The sequence below is a fragment of the Mytilus californianus genome, unplaced genomic scaffold (genome assembly GCF_021869535.1).
Source record: "Mytilus californianus isolate M0D057914Y unplaced genomic scaffold, xbMytCali1.0.p SCAF_1, whole genome shotgun sequence".
Lineage (NCBI taxonomy): Eukaryota > Metazoa > Mollusca > Bivalvia > Mytilida > Mytilidae > Mytilus > Mytilus californianus.
Genome location: NW_026262581.1, coordinates 82,607,372 through 82,626,124, shown reverse-complemented (window position 1 = coordinate 82,626,124; position 18,753 = coordinate 82,607,372). Strand labels below are relative to the sequence as shown.

At 32.4% G+C, this 18,753-nt stretch overlaps 1 protein-coding gene across 1 annotated transcript; it reads left to right on the top strand.

The window, feature by feature from the left end:
• Positions 1-2: 2 nt before the first annotated feature.
• Positions 3-17,662, top strand: LOC127724732 (RNA 3'-terminal phosphate cyclase-like protein). The gene is made up of 9 exons (XM_052231831.1): positions 3-212; positions 8,269-8,340; positions 10,376-10,551; positions 11,462-11,536; positions 13,504-13,628; positions 14,373-14,498; positions 15,062-15,215; positions 15,935-16,038; positions 17,236-17,662. Exons 1-9 carry the CDS (start codon positions 83-85, stop codon positions 17,396-17,398), a joined length of 1,125 nt encoding a protein of 374 aa, XP_052087791.1. The 5' UTR covers positions 3-82; the 3' UTR covers positions 17,399-17,662.
• Positions 17,663-18,753: the final 1,091 nt, after the last annotated feature.

Genomic DNA, 18,753 nt, shown 5'->3' with positions numbered 1-18,753 from the left:
TACGCTTACAAAAACGATATTTTGAGAGGAATGTGCAAAATAATATTTTACACCGAAGAAAAAGAAAAAGAAAAAAATCCACATGGCAAAGAATACCTTAACATACGAAGGATGCAATTATATGCGACAAAGAATTATTCTAGCAACATTGAGTGGGAAATCTGTTAAAATAAAGAAAATTCGTGCGAGAGATGATGATCCTGGTTTGAAAGGTTAGCACACCTTTCTTACTACCCTCTCCCTTTTTGTCAGTGATAAAACGGACAAGATTTGCTTAATGAATTTATATCCTTTAATATTTTGGGAGCTATTAGAAAGTTACTCCGTTTTATAAGTTCAGACATCCTGTAGGGGAAATTCGTGAATTGCGGACACTTTTTCAAATCCGGAAGTTCGGATATCGTCCGTATCGGGTCCGTTCGCGCCCAATACACGTTCGCACCCTTCACGTTCGCACCCCACACGTTCGCCCCCTGGGTCCGTTCGCACCCTTTTCTTTTATTCAAAAACCCGATGAATTATAAGATGTTTTTTAAGATGTTTATCTCAAAATAAAGAAAAATTCGGCAATTTTTGAATTTTTTAAATGAAATATTGTTTTAAATTGATTTGATGATTAATTATTTATGATTACTGTTAATTATATATGGTGTTTACACAGCTAAACTTGATGTAAATTCTGCATGTAGTTAGCATGTATTTAACTTGGTATGAGTAAATACAATTAAGATTCAAAATGTTATTGTTGTTGAGTGTTTAAAGCGGTTTGGTATCTTAACATTTAAATAATATTCAACACAAAAAACCTTTTTTAGAAAGTCACTTTATTTTGAAACAATGAAAAAAAAAATACAGCAATACACTAACCAAAACACGATTAAAAAGATATTCAACACAAAAAACGTCACTTTATTTTGCATGTTTTGAAACAATGAAAAAAAACTTATTTATAGCATTATACAATAACCAAAACACGATTAAAAAATTATTCAACACAAAAATTGTTTTTAGAAAGTCACTTCATTTTAAAACAATGAACAAAAAAAATATTTATAGCAATACACTAACCAAAATACGATTGAAAAATTATTTAAGACAAAATCAATAAAAAGGGTGCGAACGTGTAGGGTGCGAACAGACCCAGGGTGCGAACGTGAAAGGGGGCGAACGTGAATGGGCGCGAACGGACCCGGATTCGATATCGTCGAGGCCAATTGCGAACATACTGGTGGTTGCATTTGACAGGAGAGGATAGAGGGGTATCAAATTGACTATTTCCCGCGTTTTCAGGTCTCCTCTCTTGATTGGTAGATTGGAGACTCTTAAAACCTGCGGAAATGCCGAGTCGTGTAAATGCTGACAGGGGGAGTTAAAATACAGACACCTTGACGCAAATTGCAGACACTTTAATTTTAACAGTTCTTGCTATTCAAAACGCAGGTATTATGTATATATACCATTACTTTTCATGAATACCCTTTCAGAACATCTTAAAGCATGTTTGAGAATGGTTTTCTCACATGAATTGGTAATACATGTGGAAAGGTGAGAAAAATAAGATTATAAAAGTTCAGTAAATATCTTTAATAGGTCAATTATTAAATGATATAAGATTCAGACATTTTTTGTACTGACGACTTCCATCGTGATATTGTCTTCCAAGATGCATGCATGCATATATAGTTGTGATAACTTTCAATTTCGTGTGGCATTCATTGCAATGTGTTTTAATGTCCTAATCACTTAAAAATCTGTAGTCCTAGTGGCATAAAACGCCTTGACTCGTTGAGGGGAGATTTTTATATTTGCACTTTTAGATACTTTTAAGATAATTGTATTTATCCTCAGGTTTCTATATGTACTCTTTGACAAGAATGATTTTTTGCGGCTCATCCAACGCCATGAAAATCTGAACACAGTTAATAGGATGAGTACTAAAAGGCTTAATTTTTAAGAATTGGGAAATCAAAAATGGGAAAAACGCAAGGTGTGAGGGTATATGCAAAACTTTGTAAATTGGAATGTCCGAAAAAAATATGGGAATAGGGAAAAATGGAGACCAAAAATTTCAGGGAATTATGGAAAAAGTCAGTATTATGAATACTGACCCGAGTCACTCCTGAATGAAGGGCCCTGCTGGCCTAAGTCTAATATCTTGAAAATGAAAAGTAAAAAAGATTGAAAGGGAGCTACCCCTTATGGCAATAAATGTTGTGTTATATAAAACCTGTTCTCTGACCAATAATGGCATCGGATTTTATCCGACTGGCGACAGTATACCAACATTTGCAGAACATTCATTCGTTCATGCAGGTTTAAAAAACGTGAGGTATATGTTGTTCACATGAGAAATTACCGAACCAAATATGGAAGATGCAGGTGATACTGTTTCACCCGAGGAGATGGATGAGGAAGAGGAAGAGCTTACTAAAAAAAAATCATAGAAGAAATAAAAGAGCAAGATATGCCAGAGATGACCCAGATTTTGAAGCTTTTTTGTGATTAAATATTTTAAATTTAAATGGTTATATGATGATTACCAAGCTTTTAGTTTAGGATTATTTGATTACTGAACAAAATTAATTTATGATTACCAAAGCAAATATTTAATGATTATGTTATTATATTGGCAAACATTTGGTGATTATGCGATTACTGGGACCTCCCCATGAGGGGCTTCATTTGTTTTTCAATTTGACACAATGTTTTTCATTAGACAGACAGACAGACAGACGGCTGGATGCACAAATTCATTACTGTTGGAGGCTCGCAGAAAGTCTAAATTCAAGAGGTCTTTCAAACCGATGTATTGGTTATTTTATTATGCCCCACCTAAGGGCAATATGTTTTTTGGTCTGTGCGTCCCTCCGTACGACAGTTCGTCAGTCTGTCCCGCTTCAAGTTAAAGTTTTTGGTCAAGGTAGTTTTTGATGAAGTTGAAGTCCAATCAACTTGAAACTTTGTACACATGTTCCCTATGATATGATCTTTCTAATTTTTAATGCCAAATTAGAGTTTTTACCCCAATTTCACGGTCCACTGAACATAGAAAATGATAGTGCGAGTGGGGCATCAGTGTACTATGGACACAGTCTTGTTTGTATCATGTTTTAAAATGTTTTATTAAAACCTTTCTTTCAAAAGAAAATCTGTGATATCAATAAGTTCATCTGTCTATTCCGCAGTAAGAAGGTCCAACTCTTAACCACGTCAACCTAATTTTCTAGCAATAAACACTGCTGCTGCATTTATTTTCCTTACAATCTAATTAAAATTAAATCTCAGCACTCGCTCATTTTTTTATGCTTGGTCGCTCCCACGCAGCAACCAAGCGTAAAAAAATGAGCGAGTGCGGAAATTTAATTTAATTGACATATGCACCACTGCACGTGTTAGTTGTTCAAAATATCTTGTGTCCGCATTTCAGCTATAATTGTATTTTCGGTGGTGAAAATGCGGACACTTGCTTTTTCCTATTTTGTTATCAAAATTTAGACAAATCAGTAAGAATAATTAAAAGAAATGTTTCCTCGCATAGAATACTCAATGCCTATTGCTTTTCAACGCATAAATTATCATACTTATATGAATAACTGTGTATTGGCTGTGACACGCTGACTTTTGACCTTTTTCCAAATTTCCCGGTTTTCAAACTTGTTGACATAAGCTATTTGTAGCGTGCACTTTTCAATCACAATACATAAAAGTAAATTGTAAGTCATAAACATGATGTCCTTATTGCAACAAAATAGAGTTTCAATAGAAAAACAAAACACCTTATTTCTTATATCTATTTTATTTCATTTTTTAGCTCACCTGGCCCATAGGCTTCCTGCGTCCTATGTCCGTCGTCCGTAAACTTTTACAAAAATCTTCTCCTCTGAAACTACTGGGCCAAATTTTACCAAACTTGGCCACAATCATCATTGGAGTATCTAGTTGAAAAAAATGTGTCCAGTGACCCGGCCAACCAACCAAAATGGCCGCCATGGCTAAAAATAGAACATAGGGGTAAAATGTAGATTTTGGCTTATATCTCTGAAACTAAAGCATTTAGAGCAAATCTGACAGGAGGTAAAATTGTTTATCAGGTCAAGATCTATCAGCCCTGAAATTTTCAGATGAATCTGACAAAACATTGTTGGGTTGCTGCCCCTGAATTTGTAATTTTAAGGAAATTTTGCCGATTTTGGTTATCATCTTGAATATTATTATAGATAGAGATAAACTGTAAACAGCAATAATGTTCAGCAAAATAAGATCTACAAATAAGTCAACTTGACCAAAATGGTCAGTTGACCCCTTAAGGAGTTATTGCCCTTTATAGTCAATTTTTAACCATTTTTCGTAAATTTTTGTAATCTTTTACAAAAATCTTCTTCTCTGAAACTACTAAGACAAATTTAACCAAACTTGTCCACAATCATCATTAGAGTATCTAGTTTAAAAAATGTGTCCGATGACCCCGCCCACGAACCAAGATGGCCGACATGGCTAAAAAAGCAGTTTTTGGCTCATATCTCTGAAACCAAAGCATAAAGAGCAAATCTGATAGGGATAAAATTGTTCATTAGGTCAAGATCTATCTGCCCTAAAATTTACAGACCAATCAGGCAACAGGTTGTTGGGTTGCTGCCCCTGAATTGGTAATTTTAAGAAAATTTTGCAGCTTTTGGTTATTACAATTGTGTATCTTGAATATTATTATAGATAGAGATAAACTGTAAACAGCAATAATGTACAGCAAAGTAAGATCTACAAATAAGTCAACATGACCAAAATTGTCAATTGACCTCTTAAGGAGTTATTGCCCTTTATAGTCAATTTTTTACAATTTTCATAAATTTTGTAAATTTTTGTAAATTTTTACAAAATATTTTCCACTGTAACTACTGGGCCAAGTTCATTATAGATAGAGATAATTGTAAGCAGCAAGAATGTTCAGTAAAGTAAGATCTACAAACACATATGCACATAGACCAAGGTGAGCGACACAGGCTCTTTAGAGCCTCTAGTTTTTAATCTTATTGAAAATTGAGATATTCGTTTTCCGTCCACATTTCGGCGCTGTCTGCAATTAGGCGAATTTCCCCTACATGTATCTTGAAATATTTAATATGAGGAAGGTATTACCTGTGAGAGGACGAAGTCTGTATAAACAATTTTTTTAATTCCAGCATATTTTACAATGTTATAACTTCAGAATCTGTTGAAAAAGAAATGGAAATATGGAAATGTTTCCGATGTTGGTCCTGTTGTAAGGGATTGTAGTTGTGATGTCATTTTCAATGTTTAAAAACCAAGAATTATTTAAAAAAAAATTGTAATCATTTATATCTTTAAACGATGAAGATACCATTGAATTCGGCTTGTTATTCTTATGACATACTGAAATCTGACCGATTCATCAAGTGAGTTCCCCAAAAGAACACATTTTGTTTGCTATAAAATCATATGTTGAATTATCTGACTCATGTTATAATGTAAAGAATTTATTTTTAAGTGTTTTAACTGGCAGAAATTAGGCTTTCACAAAAAATGTAAAAAAAAAACGTTTTAAGGGCAATAACTCCTTAAGGGGTCATTTGACCATTTTGATCATGTTGACTTATTTGTAGATCTAACTTAGCTGAACATTTATTGCCATTTATACTTTCTCTCTATCTATTATAATATTAAAGAAAATAACCAAAAACAGTAAAATTTAATAAAAATAAACTATTTCCAACAGTAACTCAACAATTGGTTGTCAAACTTGTCTGAAAATTTCATAACAGATAGATCATGACCCATTTATCACTTTAACTTCTTTCACTTTTGCATAACTGCTGAAGTTTTTGAGATATAAGCCAAAAACTGCTTTTGTCTCTATGTTCTATTTTTAGCCATGGCGGCCATGTTTGTTGATGGATCAAAACTTCGGATACAATTTACAAACTAGATACCATAAAGAATATTCAGTTAAAGTTTGGAAGTATTTGGCCCCGTAGTTTCAGAGAAGAAGATTTTTGAAAAAGTAATAGATTTGCACGAAAAAGTGTAAAAAATAAACCTTTCAAGGGCAATAACTCCTTAAGGAGTCAATTGACTATTTTGATCATTTGACTTATTTGTAGATCCTACTTAGCTGAACATTTTTGCCATTTACACTTTCTCTCTATCTATTATAATATTAAAGATAATAACCAAAAACAGTAAAATTTCATAAAAATAAAATATTTCGGACAGTAACCCTACAATGGGTGGTCCAATTGGTCTAAAAATTTCATAGCAGATAGATTTTGACAATATTCATCACTTTAACTAAATGTCACTTTTGCTCTAAGTGCTATAGTTTTTGAGATAAAAGCCAAAAACTGCATTTGACCCCTATGTTCTATTTTAAGCCATGGCGGCCATGTTTGTTGATGGATCAAAACTTCGGATACAATTTATAAACCAGTTACCCTAAGGAACATTCTGTAAAAGTTTAGAAGTATTAGGCCCAGTAGTTTCAGAGGAGAAGATTTTTAAATGTAAGCAAACATGATGAACAAATTGTGTAAAATTGTCTTTAAAGGGCAATAACTCCTTAAGGGGACAATTTTGGTCATATTAACTTTTTAGCTCACATGGCCCTTTGGGCCAGGTGAGCTTTTCTCATCCCTTGGCGTCCGTCGTCCGTCGTCCATCGTCATCGTCGTTAGCTTTTTACAAAAATCTTTCTCCGCTGAAACCACTGGGCCAAATTTAACCAAACTTAGCCACAATCATCATTAGGGTATCTAGTTTAAAAAATGTGTCCGATGACCCCGCCAACCAAATAAGATGGCTGCCATGGCTAAAAATAGAACATAGGGGTAAAATGTAGATTTTGGCTTATATCTCTGAAACCAAAGCATTTAGAGCAAATCTGACATAAGGTAAAACTGATTATCAGGTCAAGATCTATCTGCCCTGAAATTTTCAGACAATTCTGACAACCTGTTGTTGGGTTGCTGCCCCTGAATTGGTAATTTTAAGGAAATTTTGCCGTTTTTGGTTATTATCTTGAATATTATTATAGATAGAGATAAACTGTAAACAGCAATAATGTTCAGCAAAGTAAGATCTACAAATAAGTTGTCATGACCAAAATTGTCAGTCGACCCCTTTAGGAGTTATTGCCCTTAATAGTCAATTTTTAACAATTTTTCATAAATTTTTGTAATCTTTTACAAAAATCTTCTTCTCTGAAACTACTGGGACATATTTAACCATACTTGACCCCACCTTCCAACCATCATGGCCGACTTGGTTAAAAATAGAACATACTGGTAAAATGCAGTTTTTGGTTTATATCTCTGAAACTAAAGCATTTAGAGCAAATCTGACAGGTGGCAAAAATGTTCATCAGATTTAGATTTATCTGCCCTGAAATTTTCAGACGAATCCGACAACCCGTTGTTGGGTTGCTGCCCCTGAGTTAGTAATTTTACAAAAAATTTGCCGTTTTTTGTTATTATCTTAGATATCATTATAATATCTAATACTATTAATTATGATTTTAACCTTATTTTACATGATTTCCAAAGCATCAGTAAATACAGGTGAGCGACACAGGCTCTTGAGAGCCTCTAGTTTGTAAATTGTAGATCTTACTTTGCTGAACAATTTTGCTGTTTACAGTTTATCTTTATCTTCAATAATATTCAAGATAATAATCAAAAACTGCCAAATTTCCTTAAAATTACCAATTTAGTGGCAGGACCCAACAATGGGTGGTTCGGTTCGTCTGAAAATTTTCGGGCTGATAGATCTTGACCTATTGAACATTTTTACCCCAGTCAGATTTGCTCTAAATGCTTTAGTTTTTGAGATATAAGCCAAAAACTGCATTTGACCCCTTTGTTCTATTTTAAGCCATGGCGGCCATGTTTGTTGATAGATCAAAATTTTGGATACAATTTATAAACAAGATACCCTAATGAACATTCGGTTAAAGTTTGATGGTATTTGGTCCAGTAGTTTCAGAGGAGAAGATTCTTGAAATAGTTTACGACGACGACGGACAATGACGGACGCCAAGTGATGGCATAAGCTCACATGGCCCTTCAGGCCAGGTGAGCTAAAAAGAAGAATACATTGCCCCTTTCAATACCTGTATGTGATTTTGAAAATTTTTTGTTTTTAATTTATGTACACAGGCTCCTTTGAGCCTCTAGTTTCTAATTTCACCAATTTTGTTTTGTCCTAGCAAACAAAATCAAGTTAAAGTCATTTCTCATATGTATGTTCTTTTTATTTCAGAATTTGAAGCAAGTTTCATACGATTGGTAGATAAAGTGACTAATGGTTCAAAAGTTGTAATAAGTGAAACAGGTATGCTATGTAAATATATATATGTTTTTTATTCTTGATACTTAGGCCTAGTAAAATATGTTGGGTGTCTGGTTAAAAATCTGACAAAATGGGTAGAGTCGGTCAATTTTTTTTCTAAGATTATCGCTGTACAGTACTCAGTCATTCAGGTAAAATCATTCTTGCTGGTATTCAGTAAATCACAGTCAAACAGGATAACCTGGGGTAAAATAATCATTTAACCTCCCATTCGTGTATAAACAATTAATTATGCAGAGTTATATGTTTAAGTTATTCAAGCATAATCTCCTGGATTCACTGTTAAAATTCATTGCTAAGAGTGAAAAGGTTGATTATCATATCAGTCTACTTCCCTTCACCTACATGTATATCACGCTTCTCAGTCCCTAAATAAGAATGAAAAAAATAGTATTGGGTAAAGTCAGTTAAAGGTAGCCAAACAAAAAATGACATTTGTAATAAACAGTTTGAAGTCATCATAGGATTCCAGTTTGTTTGTGCATGATATATACGGCTTACTCTGACATGAACTTGATCATATTCACAGAAAGTTTTTATATAAGATTTTTGTCTTGCTTGGACAAAGTAAAAACAAAAGACTTAGGCCTGCTGTTTCTGGTGTCTGCATCAATAATGTATTAATTTGTAATTAGTTTATTTGAGAACACTAGCATTCAAGGTCAATGACATTTTTTATACGACTGCAAAAAATTTTGCGGTGGTATATTGGTATCACGTCGTTGTCATCAGCGTTGTCCGAAGACATTTGGTTTCCGGACAATAACTTTAGTATAAGTAAAAAGAAATCTATGAAATTTAAACACAAGGTTTATAACCACAAAAGGAAGGTTGGGATTGATTTTGGGGGTAATAGTCCTAACAGTTTAGGAATAAGGGCCCAAAAAGGGGCCCAAATAAGCATTTTTCTAGTTTCCAGACAATAACTTATGGAACAGTGTATGGATCTCTCTGAAATTATACCACAAGTTTCCATACCACAAAGGGATGGTTAGGATTGGCTTTGGGGGGGTAATGGCTTTAACCATTTAGGAATTAGGGGCAAAAAAGGGGGAAAAACAAGGGTTTCCTTGTTAATGGGCAATTACTTTTAAGTACAATGTTTTGTGTTTGGATTACCTCCCTTACACTGCTTTTAAATTATGTATAAAGAAATGTTGTATTGTCTTGAGGTGATTAGCTGTCAATTTATTTATAGAAGTTACCATTAAAAATGCTGATTAAGGAATATTAATTTTAGACATGATTATGTATGTCATTTTCTATTTTGAGACTTTTATGATGTATTTAAATAGGTAATTATGGTTGCAAACTCCATTGGAAATTTGAATTGAGATAATGACCATATCTTGAGGGAAAGAAATTTTTTTTTTGGAAAAAGAGAGGGGGGGGGGGGGGGGGGGGGGGGGTGTGGAACATTTTTTTTTTCTCATTTCAGATTTCAGAAATTAAAAAAGAAAATTTCTTCAAATATTTTTTTTGCCAAAAAAAAAAGGGTGGGGGATGGTGGGTAAAAAAAAATTCACAACAGCAAAGTGTATTGCACAAAAGCAAAAAAAAAGGGGGGGGGGGTAAAAAACTTTTTTGGAGCAGGGGTATAATTCGCAACAACATAGTGTATTGCACAAAAGCAAAAAATTGAATATAAATTCAAATCATATAACCAATTCTAAGTTCTTTGACTACAGTTATTCTGTGTCAGAAACCTATTATGTGTCAAATATTTAATTACAATCTAAATTCAGACCTGTATCAAGTGACGTGTGAATATTGTGTCCAATCTTGCCCCAACTGGTCAGGGTTGGACCTCTGCGGTCGTATCCAGCAGCGCTCAGCGAAGCAATTTATTTATTATACAGTTGTATTAGCATTTGCATGTTTTGTTTCCAAGGAGATTTTATGGCCTGCCCCTTCATCAAGTATGCATTGCCATTTTAATTTCAACATTTGCATTAAATTATCAAAATTAAGTACAGGTTAGTTATTTTTTTGTTGAACTAGGTTTTCAATTTTTTAGGAACCAGTTTATTATACCAGCCTGGAATATTAATTGGAGGAAAAATTGAACATGATTGTAATCCACAAAGAGGCATTGGTTATTTCCTTGAAGGTTTGATATGCTTGGCACCTTTTACAAAGACACCATTGAGAGCTACACTCAGAGGGGTAACTAATGACCAGACAGATCCATCAGTAAGTTTGCCTAGCATTAGTCAAAATTATATTAATAACACATATATCTTAGAGGGTGATAGAGCTTATTGTTACCCTGAGAAAAATATTGTCAACAAACTCAAAGCAGAGGGGTAACAATCTGCTCTATCACCCTCACAGCTTTGTTTTATTTATGATGCTTCCAGGAAAAAATATTTGGGAGCATATGATAATCATTTTGTCCGTCCATCTAAGTGTCTGAAACAAAGAGTTTCCAGATGATAACTTGAGTATTCCTTGCTTGGTTGGAATGAAGCTTATACAGTTCATCACCATCAAACTAACATTATTGTTCTTGCAGCATATGGCTGTTTAATTCATAATATTTAAAAATATGTTGAATAAATCAGGATTTTGTAAATGATTTGCTACAAAATGTAGTTTCTTAAAGAATGAGGAATCCAAAAATTGTTTGATATAATTTAAATAGACCAGCTGATATTTATATATCGGAGAATTTTACAAGATTTGGAAATTGAATTTATTTGTTGTTCTCAGACTGAAAAAAAATGAATTGGTTCTGAACTTTAAGAAAATATGTAGAAATAAATCAAGTGTTAAATTTTTTGACTCTTTTATATGAAAATGAATCAATAGCATGGAATTGAAAAGTAAACAATAGACTGTATGGTAAAAATCACGGTGATGATGACCTTACCGGTCATATTAACAGGTAAATTTAAAAAAAATGAATTGGTTCTGAACTTTAAGAAAATATGTAGAAATAAATCAAGTGTTAAATTTTTTGACTCTTTTATATGAAAATGAATCAATAGCATGGAATTAAAAAGTAAACAATAGACTGTATGGTAAAAATCACGGTGATGATGACCTTACAGGTCATATTAACAGGTAAATTTAAACAATCTGTCATGGTATATACTTACAGGTAGACCTTATAAAACTGTCAACACTACCTGTATTAAAGAGATTCTTAGGTACAGATGAATTCCTGGAATTGAAGGTTAGTGATAAACAAATGTACCACATTTATCAGGTTAAATATGGACAAAATATGTGTCCCATGTCTTTAAGATAAACTAGACATCATTTAGATGGGAGCCATCTCTGTGGGCCCTGCATCTTTACCATAGGACATAGGGTTGTCAACTGAAACCAAAGTTTTTGACCTTGAACTTTGACCTAGGAAGTTGTACAAACATTATGACACACCCTCTGGTGTTGGTTAATATACATGTCAAGTATAAAGTATGAAATTGTAACGGTTCTCTTGATATAGAGCGGACACAATTTGTTACGAACGGACGGACAGACTGATCACTATAGGGGGGCCCTAATGAATATATAGATAAATATGTTTTACCCGTATCATTTTTTGTCAAAACTTTTTGAAGTTTTTGGTTTTCAATTCTCTACCACTTTAATAGTAATTTATTTGCCATTCCAACTGTTTGATTTATGTCTGTCATACTAAATTATCCTATAATGACTTTTTGTATAGTTTTATAATTTCCATTTATCTCACACTGAAGCAAAGAAATTATAGAAACTAAAGGCATGAAAAAAATGGATTTCAGATTTTTCAGTTCCTTTATTAAAAACAAATAGAAAGAGGATTAAAGAAATATATTTTATTCTCTCGCTTAGCATATTTGGAATGTATTATAATTGGTGTGTTTCTTTCATTAATCCCTTTCCAAACTTTGTAACTTCAACTTCTCTTTAAAGTCATATGAAACGAGTTTCTTGTAATTACAATGTTATCGAAATTATTGAACCAATACATGCATATATACTAATTTAAGTACTGTATGCATTTTTTTTTACATTTAAAACAAATCGATAATGTATTATCGACAAACAATATTACATTCAGTGATTATTGATCGCAAGCTAATTATCTTTGTTGCCAAAAATTACCAGATCATGACATTGATAAACAATCAACACAGAGCATGTGAAAAACAAGTGAATTGATAGAGCCATGATTTTTTTTTTGTTACATGCGTTTCAATACGTAAATTTAGCTTTTCTTTAACAGTTGTTAAATGATTTGGTGTATTTAATCAGTTCTGTAAGAATCAGTTATTACTATTTACCTACCAGTGCACGATTATTTACATTCTTTCATCACAGTTTTCCCCTCACAAGTTCTAACGAGAGGTCTCGTAGTTAAGGTCACTGCATAAGGGAATATATCAATGAATTAGAGTATGGGAAGACAATAATTCAATAGCAGTACATTTATGAAGGTTTTGATAATATAAAGGATTTTCTTTTACAAGAAAGTTCATGAACACTTGTTTTATAGTAAAACTTAGCCATGATTTCAAGTATATAAAACATATTCAACTTTTTTTTCAATTTTCAAGTTTCATATGACTAAGCTGTGGCGTGATTTCAATAAAACTTTGAGAAATGTCTTCAATTCCTAATAGCATTGTGCCCCTTATACATGTTATATATTATATTTGATCTGAATGGTCTTTTGGCTCTTCAATAATGAAACAGAGATTTTATTTTATTAATGCAAATTATGGGAAAGTAGGGTTATGTATTTGAGATTTGCTTTCAGTTTTTCTGGTTATGTTTATTTTAATACCTTAAAAGTGTTTTAATGACAAACAAGAAAAAGACAAAACTCTAGCCTAGTAAATTGTACAAACAAAATCATTAGCTGTATTACAAAGTTTTGCTTTAAATAATTTCTATTGACAAAACATTTTCATACAAACCATCTATTTCCAGAACTGTATATCAATGGTTGAATTTTTAAAATAATAATCAATTGTTGCTGAAGATTTAGAAATCCAATGCAAGGATTTAAGATTATAATTGATGATTGGAACTTCACTAAATATTATTGATTTTATTAGAACAGACAGCAAAATTTATACAACAACAGGAAGTAGTAAACTTGATAGTAACTTGTCAATTAATAGTTATTATTTATGAGTCTTTTTTTAATAGATATTGAAAAGAGGAGCAGCCCCAGAAGGTGGTGGTGAAATCTTTTTTACATGTCCTTGTCGACAGAAATTACGTCCATTGCAGTATACAGACCCAGGGAAGATCAAACGTATTAGAGGTGTGGCGTATCCTTATTTTGAACAATGTAATTGTGATTGTTTATTTAAAAAAGTAGACCGTTTGACTAAGAAAATATTTTGTATTTTGATTTGTAAGAATACAAACTATCTCTGTGTTGTTAAATCATTTCAAACAATTAGATAAATTCTTTCCATTTAGATATTTAAAATGTGCAAACGAAAATCTTATTTAACAATGCCAACTGACAATGCCATACCCAAAAAATAAAATATTGACCCTATTCGGTTTTATTAGCGGTTGTAGGTTTTTTTTTTAGTATTTTATCATCATTCCATTAATATTCATATGTTTAGAGAGTGCCATTTTAGAAATTTGGTGAATCAATTTGAACCTAGTATTATTGTTCAGATTTATTTTACTGAAAATAAGTAAAATATCATGTTGCATTTTAAAAATATAATGAAGAAAGTCCAACAAAATGAAATATTTTATGTGAAGACAAAGTTATTTTGTGTTCTAAAAATTAGAAAAGATACCAAGGAGGAATAAAATAATAATATTAGGAATGACAGAAAACATTAATGCCATCAGGAACAAAAATGGAAAAAAAATGTTCACTCATTACAAAGAAACCTCAAGATTAAAAACAAAATTATATTAAAACCAGAGTTTTTAACATAGTTCTGAAATCACACAAAAATCATAAAAAAATTGCTTATATTAATGTATTTGATCAGTGAAAAAGAAGTTTTTGTCTTCAGTTTTTATTTCGCCTTAACACGCTCTAGATGGTCTGTAAGAGTTTCACCAGTAACAAATAACAGAATAATTGAGTCAGCCAGGAGTATACTGAATAAATTTATACCAGATATATACATTTATACAGATCATTACAAGGGAAGCCACTCTGGAAAGTGAGTAAATCATTCATTAACTTGAATAAAATTATACTGTTTCTCCTCAGATTTTTATATTTCATAATTGGCAATTTATGCAATGTTTTTATTCTTTCAAAATATGACGGGATGAATTTTGCTATACCGTAATTGAAATTTGCCTTTTTTATTTTTATTTTTTTTCTGGTAATATGATGGTACAAGATGAACAGAAATCACAGGTCATTGATCTTATATTATTGTTAGTTTTTAAAGATTCACAAAACTCGTTCACAACTTTTCTCGACCCGGGGGCTGATTTAGAGATAGACATAATGTATAGATACTTGTCTATTGTTGAAGAACCTACATTGACCTGAAGATGTCTTGCTGATTTTTGTTTTGTTAGGTTGCTGTTTCATTACTGCACATGCAATATTCTTAAAACTTAAAGAAAAATGAAACAAAGTTTAAAAACTGATCATTGATCTTTATTATGTTCTTTAAACTCCCCACCTGACCTCTATTAAGAAGCTAGACATTGATGATTGAGTGCAAGGTCAGATAAATATTTTATTCTTGAAATGCCATACGTATTTCAGATCCCCAGGATATGGTTTAACATTAGTAGCTGAGACATTAAATGGAACCTTCCTTACAGCAGAGGTAGTATCTAATCCTAAAGGATCAGGACCTTCTGTTCCCGAAGATATAGGCAAAAATGGAGCCAAATTATTACTAGAGGAAATATATAGGGTATGTTTACTAGTTCTGCAATATGCAGTCTATTATAAACATTGACAAATGCAGTGCTGCTTACAGTGGATTCATTATTATTTGTGCTATACCAATTTTAGGGAATTTCATGGCTATAGTAACAAATTTATATGTTCAAAGAAGTTTAGATTTTCTGTAAGCTGAAATGCAGACTTTGGCAAAACCACAAAATCAAATATCCACAAAATTACATTTTTATCTCAAACAAAAAAGTAAATGAATCTATAGTAACTCAAATAAGTTCCAACTCCGAGTATCCCGAACTGAAATCCGCAGAGGGATCAGAATCCGAGGAGTAATTACATGAGACCGCAAACGGTAGAGAAGAAAAATGTCGATCAGATTCCCACTGACCATAATGTTTGAAGTGTCCTTCAGCAATTTAAAATATATTTTTGATTTCATGAAAATTTTAAAGCGTATCAATATACTTTATTGGTGATTCTAAATGGTTGATGATAACGTATTTTAGTTGTGATAAAAAAGTCAATATATTCTGAAATTTTCTGATAAAAGTTATTTTTTCTATGTCAAACTTCTAATAAAAATGTGCTTAAAAGGATTGGGAACTGTAAAATGATTTTCAAAACCCATTTCAACATCTTATCACTGTGTTCTTCATTTGTTTTGATGCAAATACTTTTGAATAGTAATATTTAATTGTGTTAGTAATACATTATATTTTTGTATGATTTAAGGGTGGCTGTGTGGACTCAAACAACCAGGCTTTGACAGCTTTATTTATGGTGCTAGGCCAGCAAGATGTTTCTAAAGTTCAGATAGGAGAATTGTCACCATACATGTAAGCTGAGCATTGATTACATTTTCTAAATATTTATGATGATGATAAACAAGAAGTCAGATAATTGACTAGAATCAATTACCAAGGGTTTTCTGCAATAATACATAAGTTACATAAACAGAAGCAAAGCAAAAAATCAGACAACAGGTCAATCCAAGCACATCTCAAGTCAACACTTCAGTATAAGAGTGTTGGGTAAAAAAATTTGTTTAGTGGAATTGTTAACAATTTGTAGCATCTCTCATGACAACAGTTTCTTTGTTTGATAGGACAATTTAAAAATAAGATGTGGTATGATTGCCAATGAGACAACTATCCACCAGAGACCAAATGATGTAGAATTAGCACCTATAGGACACCGTACAACCTTCTTTAATGAATAAAACTCAAACTGCATAGCAAGCTATAAAAGGCCCCAAAATGAAAAATTTAAAACAATTCAAAAAGAAACTAACAGCCTGATTTATGTACAAAACAGTAAATGAAAAACAAATATGTTATACATCAAATGCCAACCACTGATTTAAAGGCTCCTGACTTGGGACAGACACAAACAAAATGTTGCAGGGTCCCCCCCCCCCTCCTTAAGAGCAATTGAAAAGGACTTAACTCATCAGATTGATACAAAGTAAATACTCTTGTATTTCAGGACACTATTGCTAATATTCTGAAGCAAAATTACAACCACAAGAAATTGAGGCTGTCTGACACTGACCCTGTTAAGTGATTTTCTGATTTTCCTTTAGATCTTTCAGCTGTTTAGTTTACCTACACGTATTATTTTATGAGGCAATGTTCAAGGTTATATAATAGGAAAAACAAAGGATATGGGGTATCCATCCATGACACAAAATCAGTACATGCACAGCAGAAAACACACAAAAAGCAAAGGAACAGTGCTGTTATTGCTGTTCTTCATCTCAAAGTCACAGTGAGGCCTTCAACAAGGAGCAAAAAAAAAATCTCACCTCACTGCAAGTTTAAGACGGCATATGTTCACTATTCTTTGTTTAAGGTGCTTACTATATGTGGTTTTTTTCCTTCATTTGTTAAGGATCATGAACATATGTATGTTTTTAAATAAACCAAACCATATGCATTATCATGCAACTAAAATGAAATCACATAGAAAGCCTATCAATTATAGATAGCACATTATATTTTTTGAATGAAATCTTTATTTCTCTGTATTTTTAGGATTCAATTTTTAAAGCACATAAGAGATTTTTTCCAAGTAATGTTCAAAATAGAAACAGAGAAAAAAACAGAAGAAAATGAAGATTTGCAACTTGGTGGAGATAAACTAATATTGACTTGTGTTGGTGTGGGATATGCTAATGTTAGTAAGGCTATATCTTGACCACTGTGATATTGTTGATGTTTTATGCCTTTTTATACAAATAGTTGTAGAAAGAAGCATTTGATTTGTTATCAGTGTGTGCCTGATGTATTTCATCACATTGCATCCATAGTCCATTCGACTGTCTTCTACAGATAAGTTTGAAAGTTGTCTACCTTTAAACCAATGTGCATTTTTGAACAAAACTTGACATGAGTTGTTTTAATGGTTTTTAATTTCAAAAGTTTGTTTGATGATTCCATTAATCAACCTGTATTGGTTAAGTTGATAAATTGATCATATTGTACTCCCCTTTTGAAATTTATCAATCTATTAGATTAACCCTGCCAATGGCGTAGCTTTACCTCTGGTAAAATTATCGAAATATTCTTTATTAAGCTGAGGACAACCCATGCTTTGCAAACTTTTTTTTTGAGGGGGGTGGGGTGGGGGGGGGGAGCACGCCTGCCACGCCCCTGGTGAAGTACTAACGGAAACAATAACTTACCGTCTTTTGGTATGTATAGTGCGCACATTTATACCCTGGGTCATGTTTCTTGTAAGAGGGGTGCGCAGTATACATGCCTACAAACATTTTCTTAGCCTTTTTTCAGGTCCGAACTCCGACAAAAGAAAAAAACAGGTGAAGTGAAGAGTACGGAATTTTTCGCTAATACCTCGACTTTTATTATGATTTACATGTTATATTTGTAATATGTATCTTATTGTACTTGATATATCATGTTTTATTCAAATAAAATACATTTTATATCTCTGTAGTTACGTTCGTTTATCGTGTAAATTTGTCCGTCTGTTTGTAATCCGGAAGTTTGCCATGTCTTAATAAAGACACCATGAAGCTTTTGTTGTCGGTTAATTTAGGCTCTGTGTTTCTTGTGGTCATAACTTACTGTTTTGTATGTGTTCATCATGGAGAGTAGAAGATAAGTGTATGAAAATTGAATAAACCACGCTCGTTTTGAAAAGATAAACCGCCATTTTTTTTAATGTATCGGGTCTCACTAATTAGCGACAAGAAGCGTCAAGAAGCGACAAGAAGCGACAAGAAAACATTTTTTTTTATTAAGATTACTTATTCCAAATAAATATTCAAAAATATACATTTGATTTTTTTTAATATATGGGCAGGAATAAATTGATATTTTTTTTATAATATTGATAGATGAAGAAATTAAACATTTGTGAGGAAGAAAGGGATTGTGTAGCTTTTTTATTATATTGACAGATGAAGAAATAAAATATTTGTGAGGAAGAAAGGGATTGTGTAGTCCCAGATATACGCTTTGTTATATTGTAAGCGTGTTTACATTCAACACAATCATTATACACTATGTACATGGGGTTTGCCAATTTTT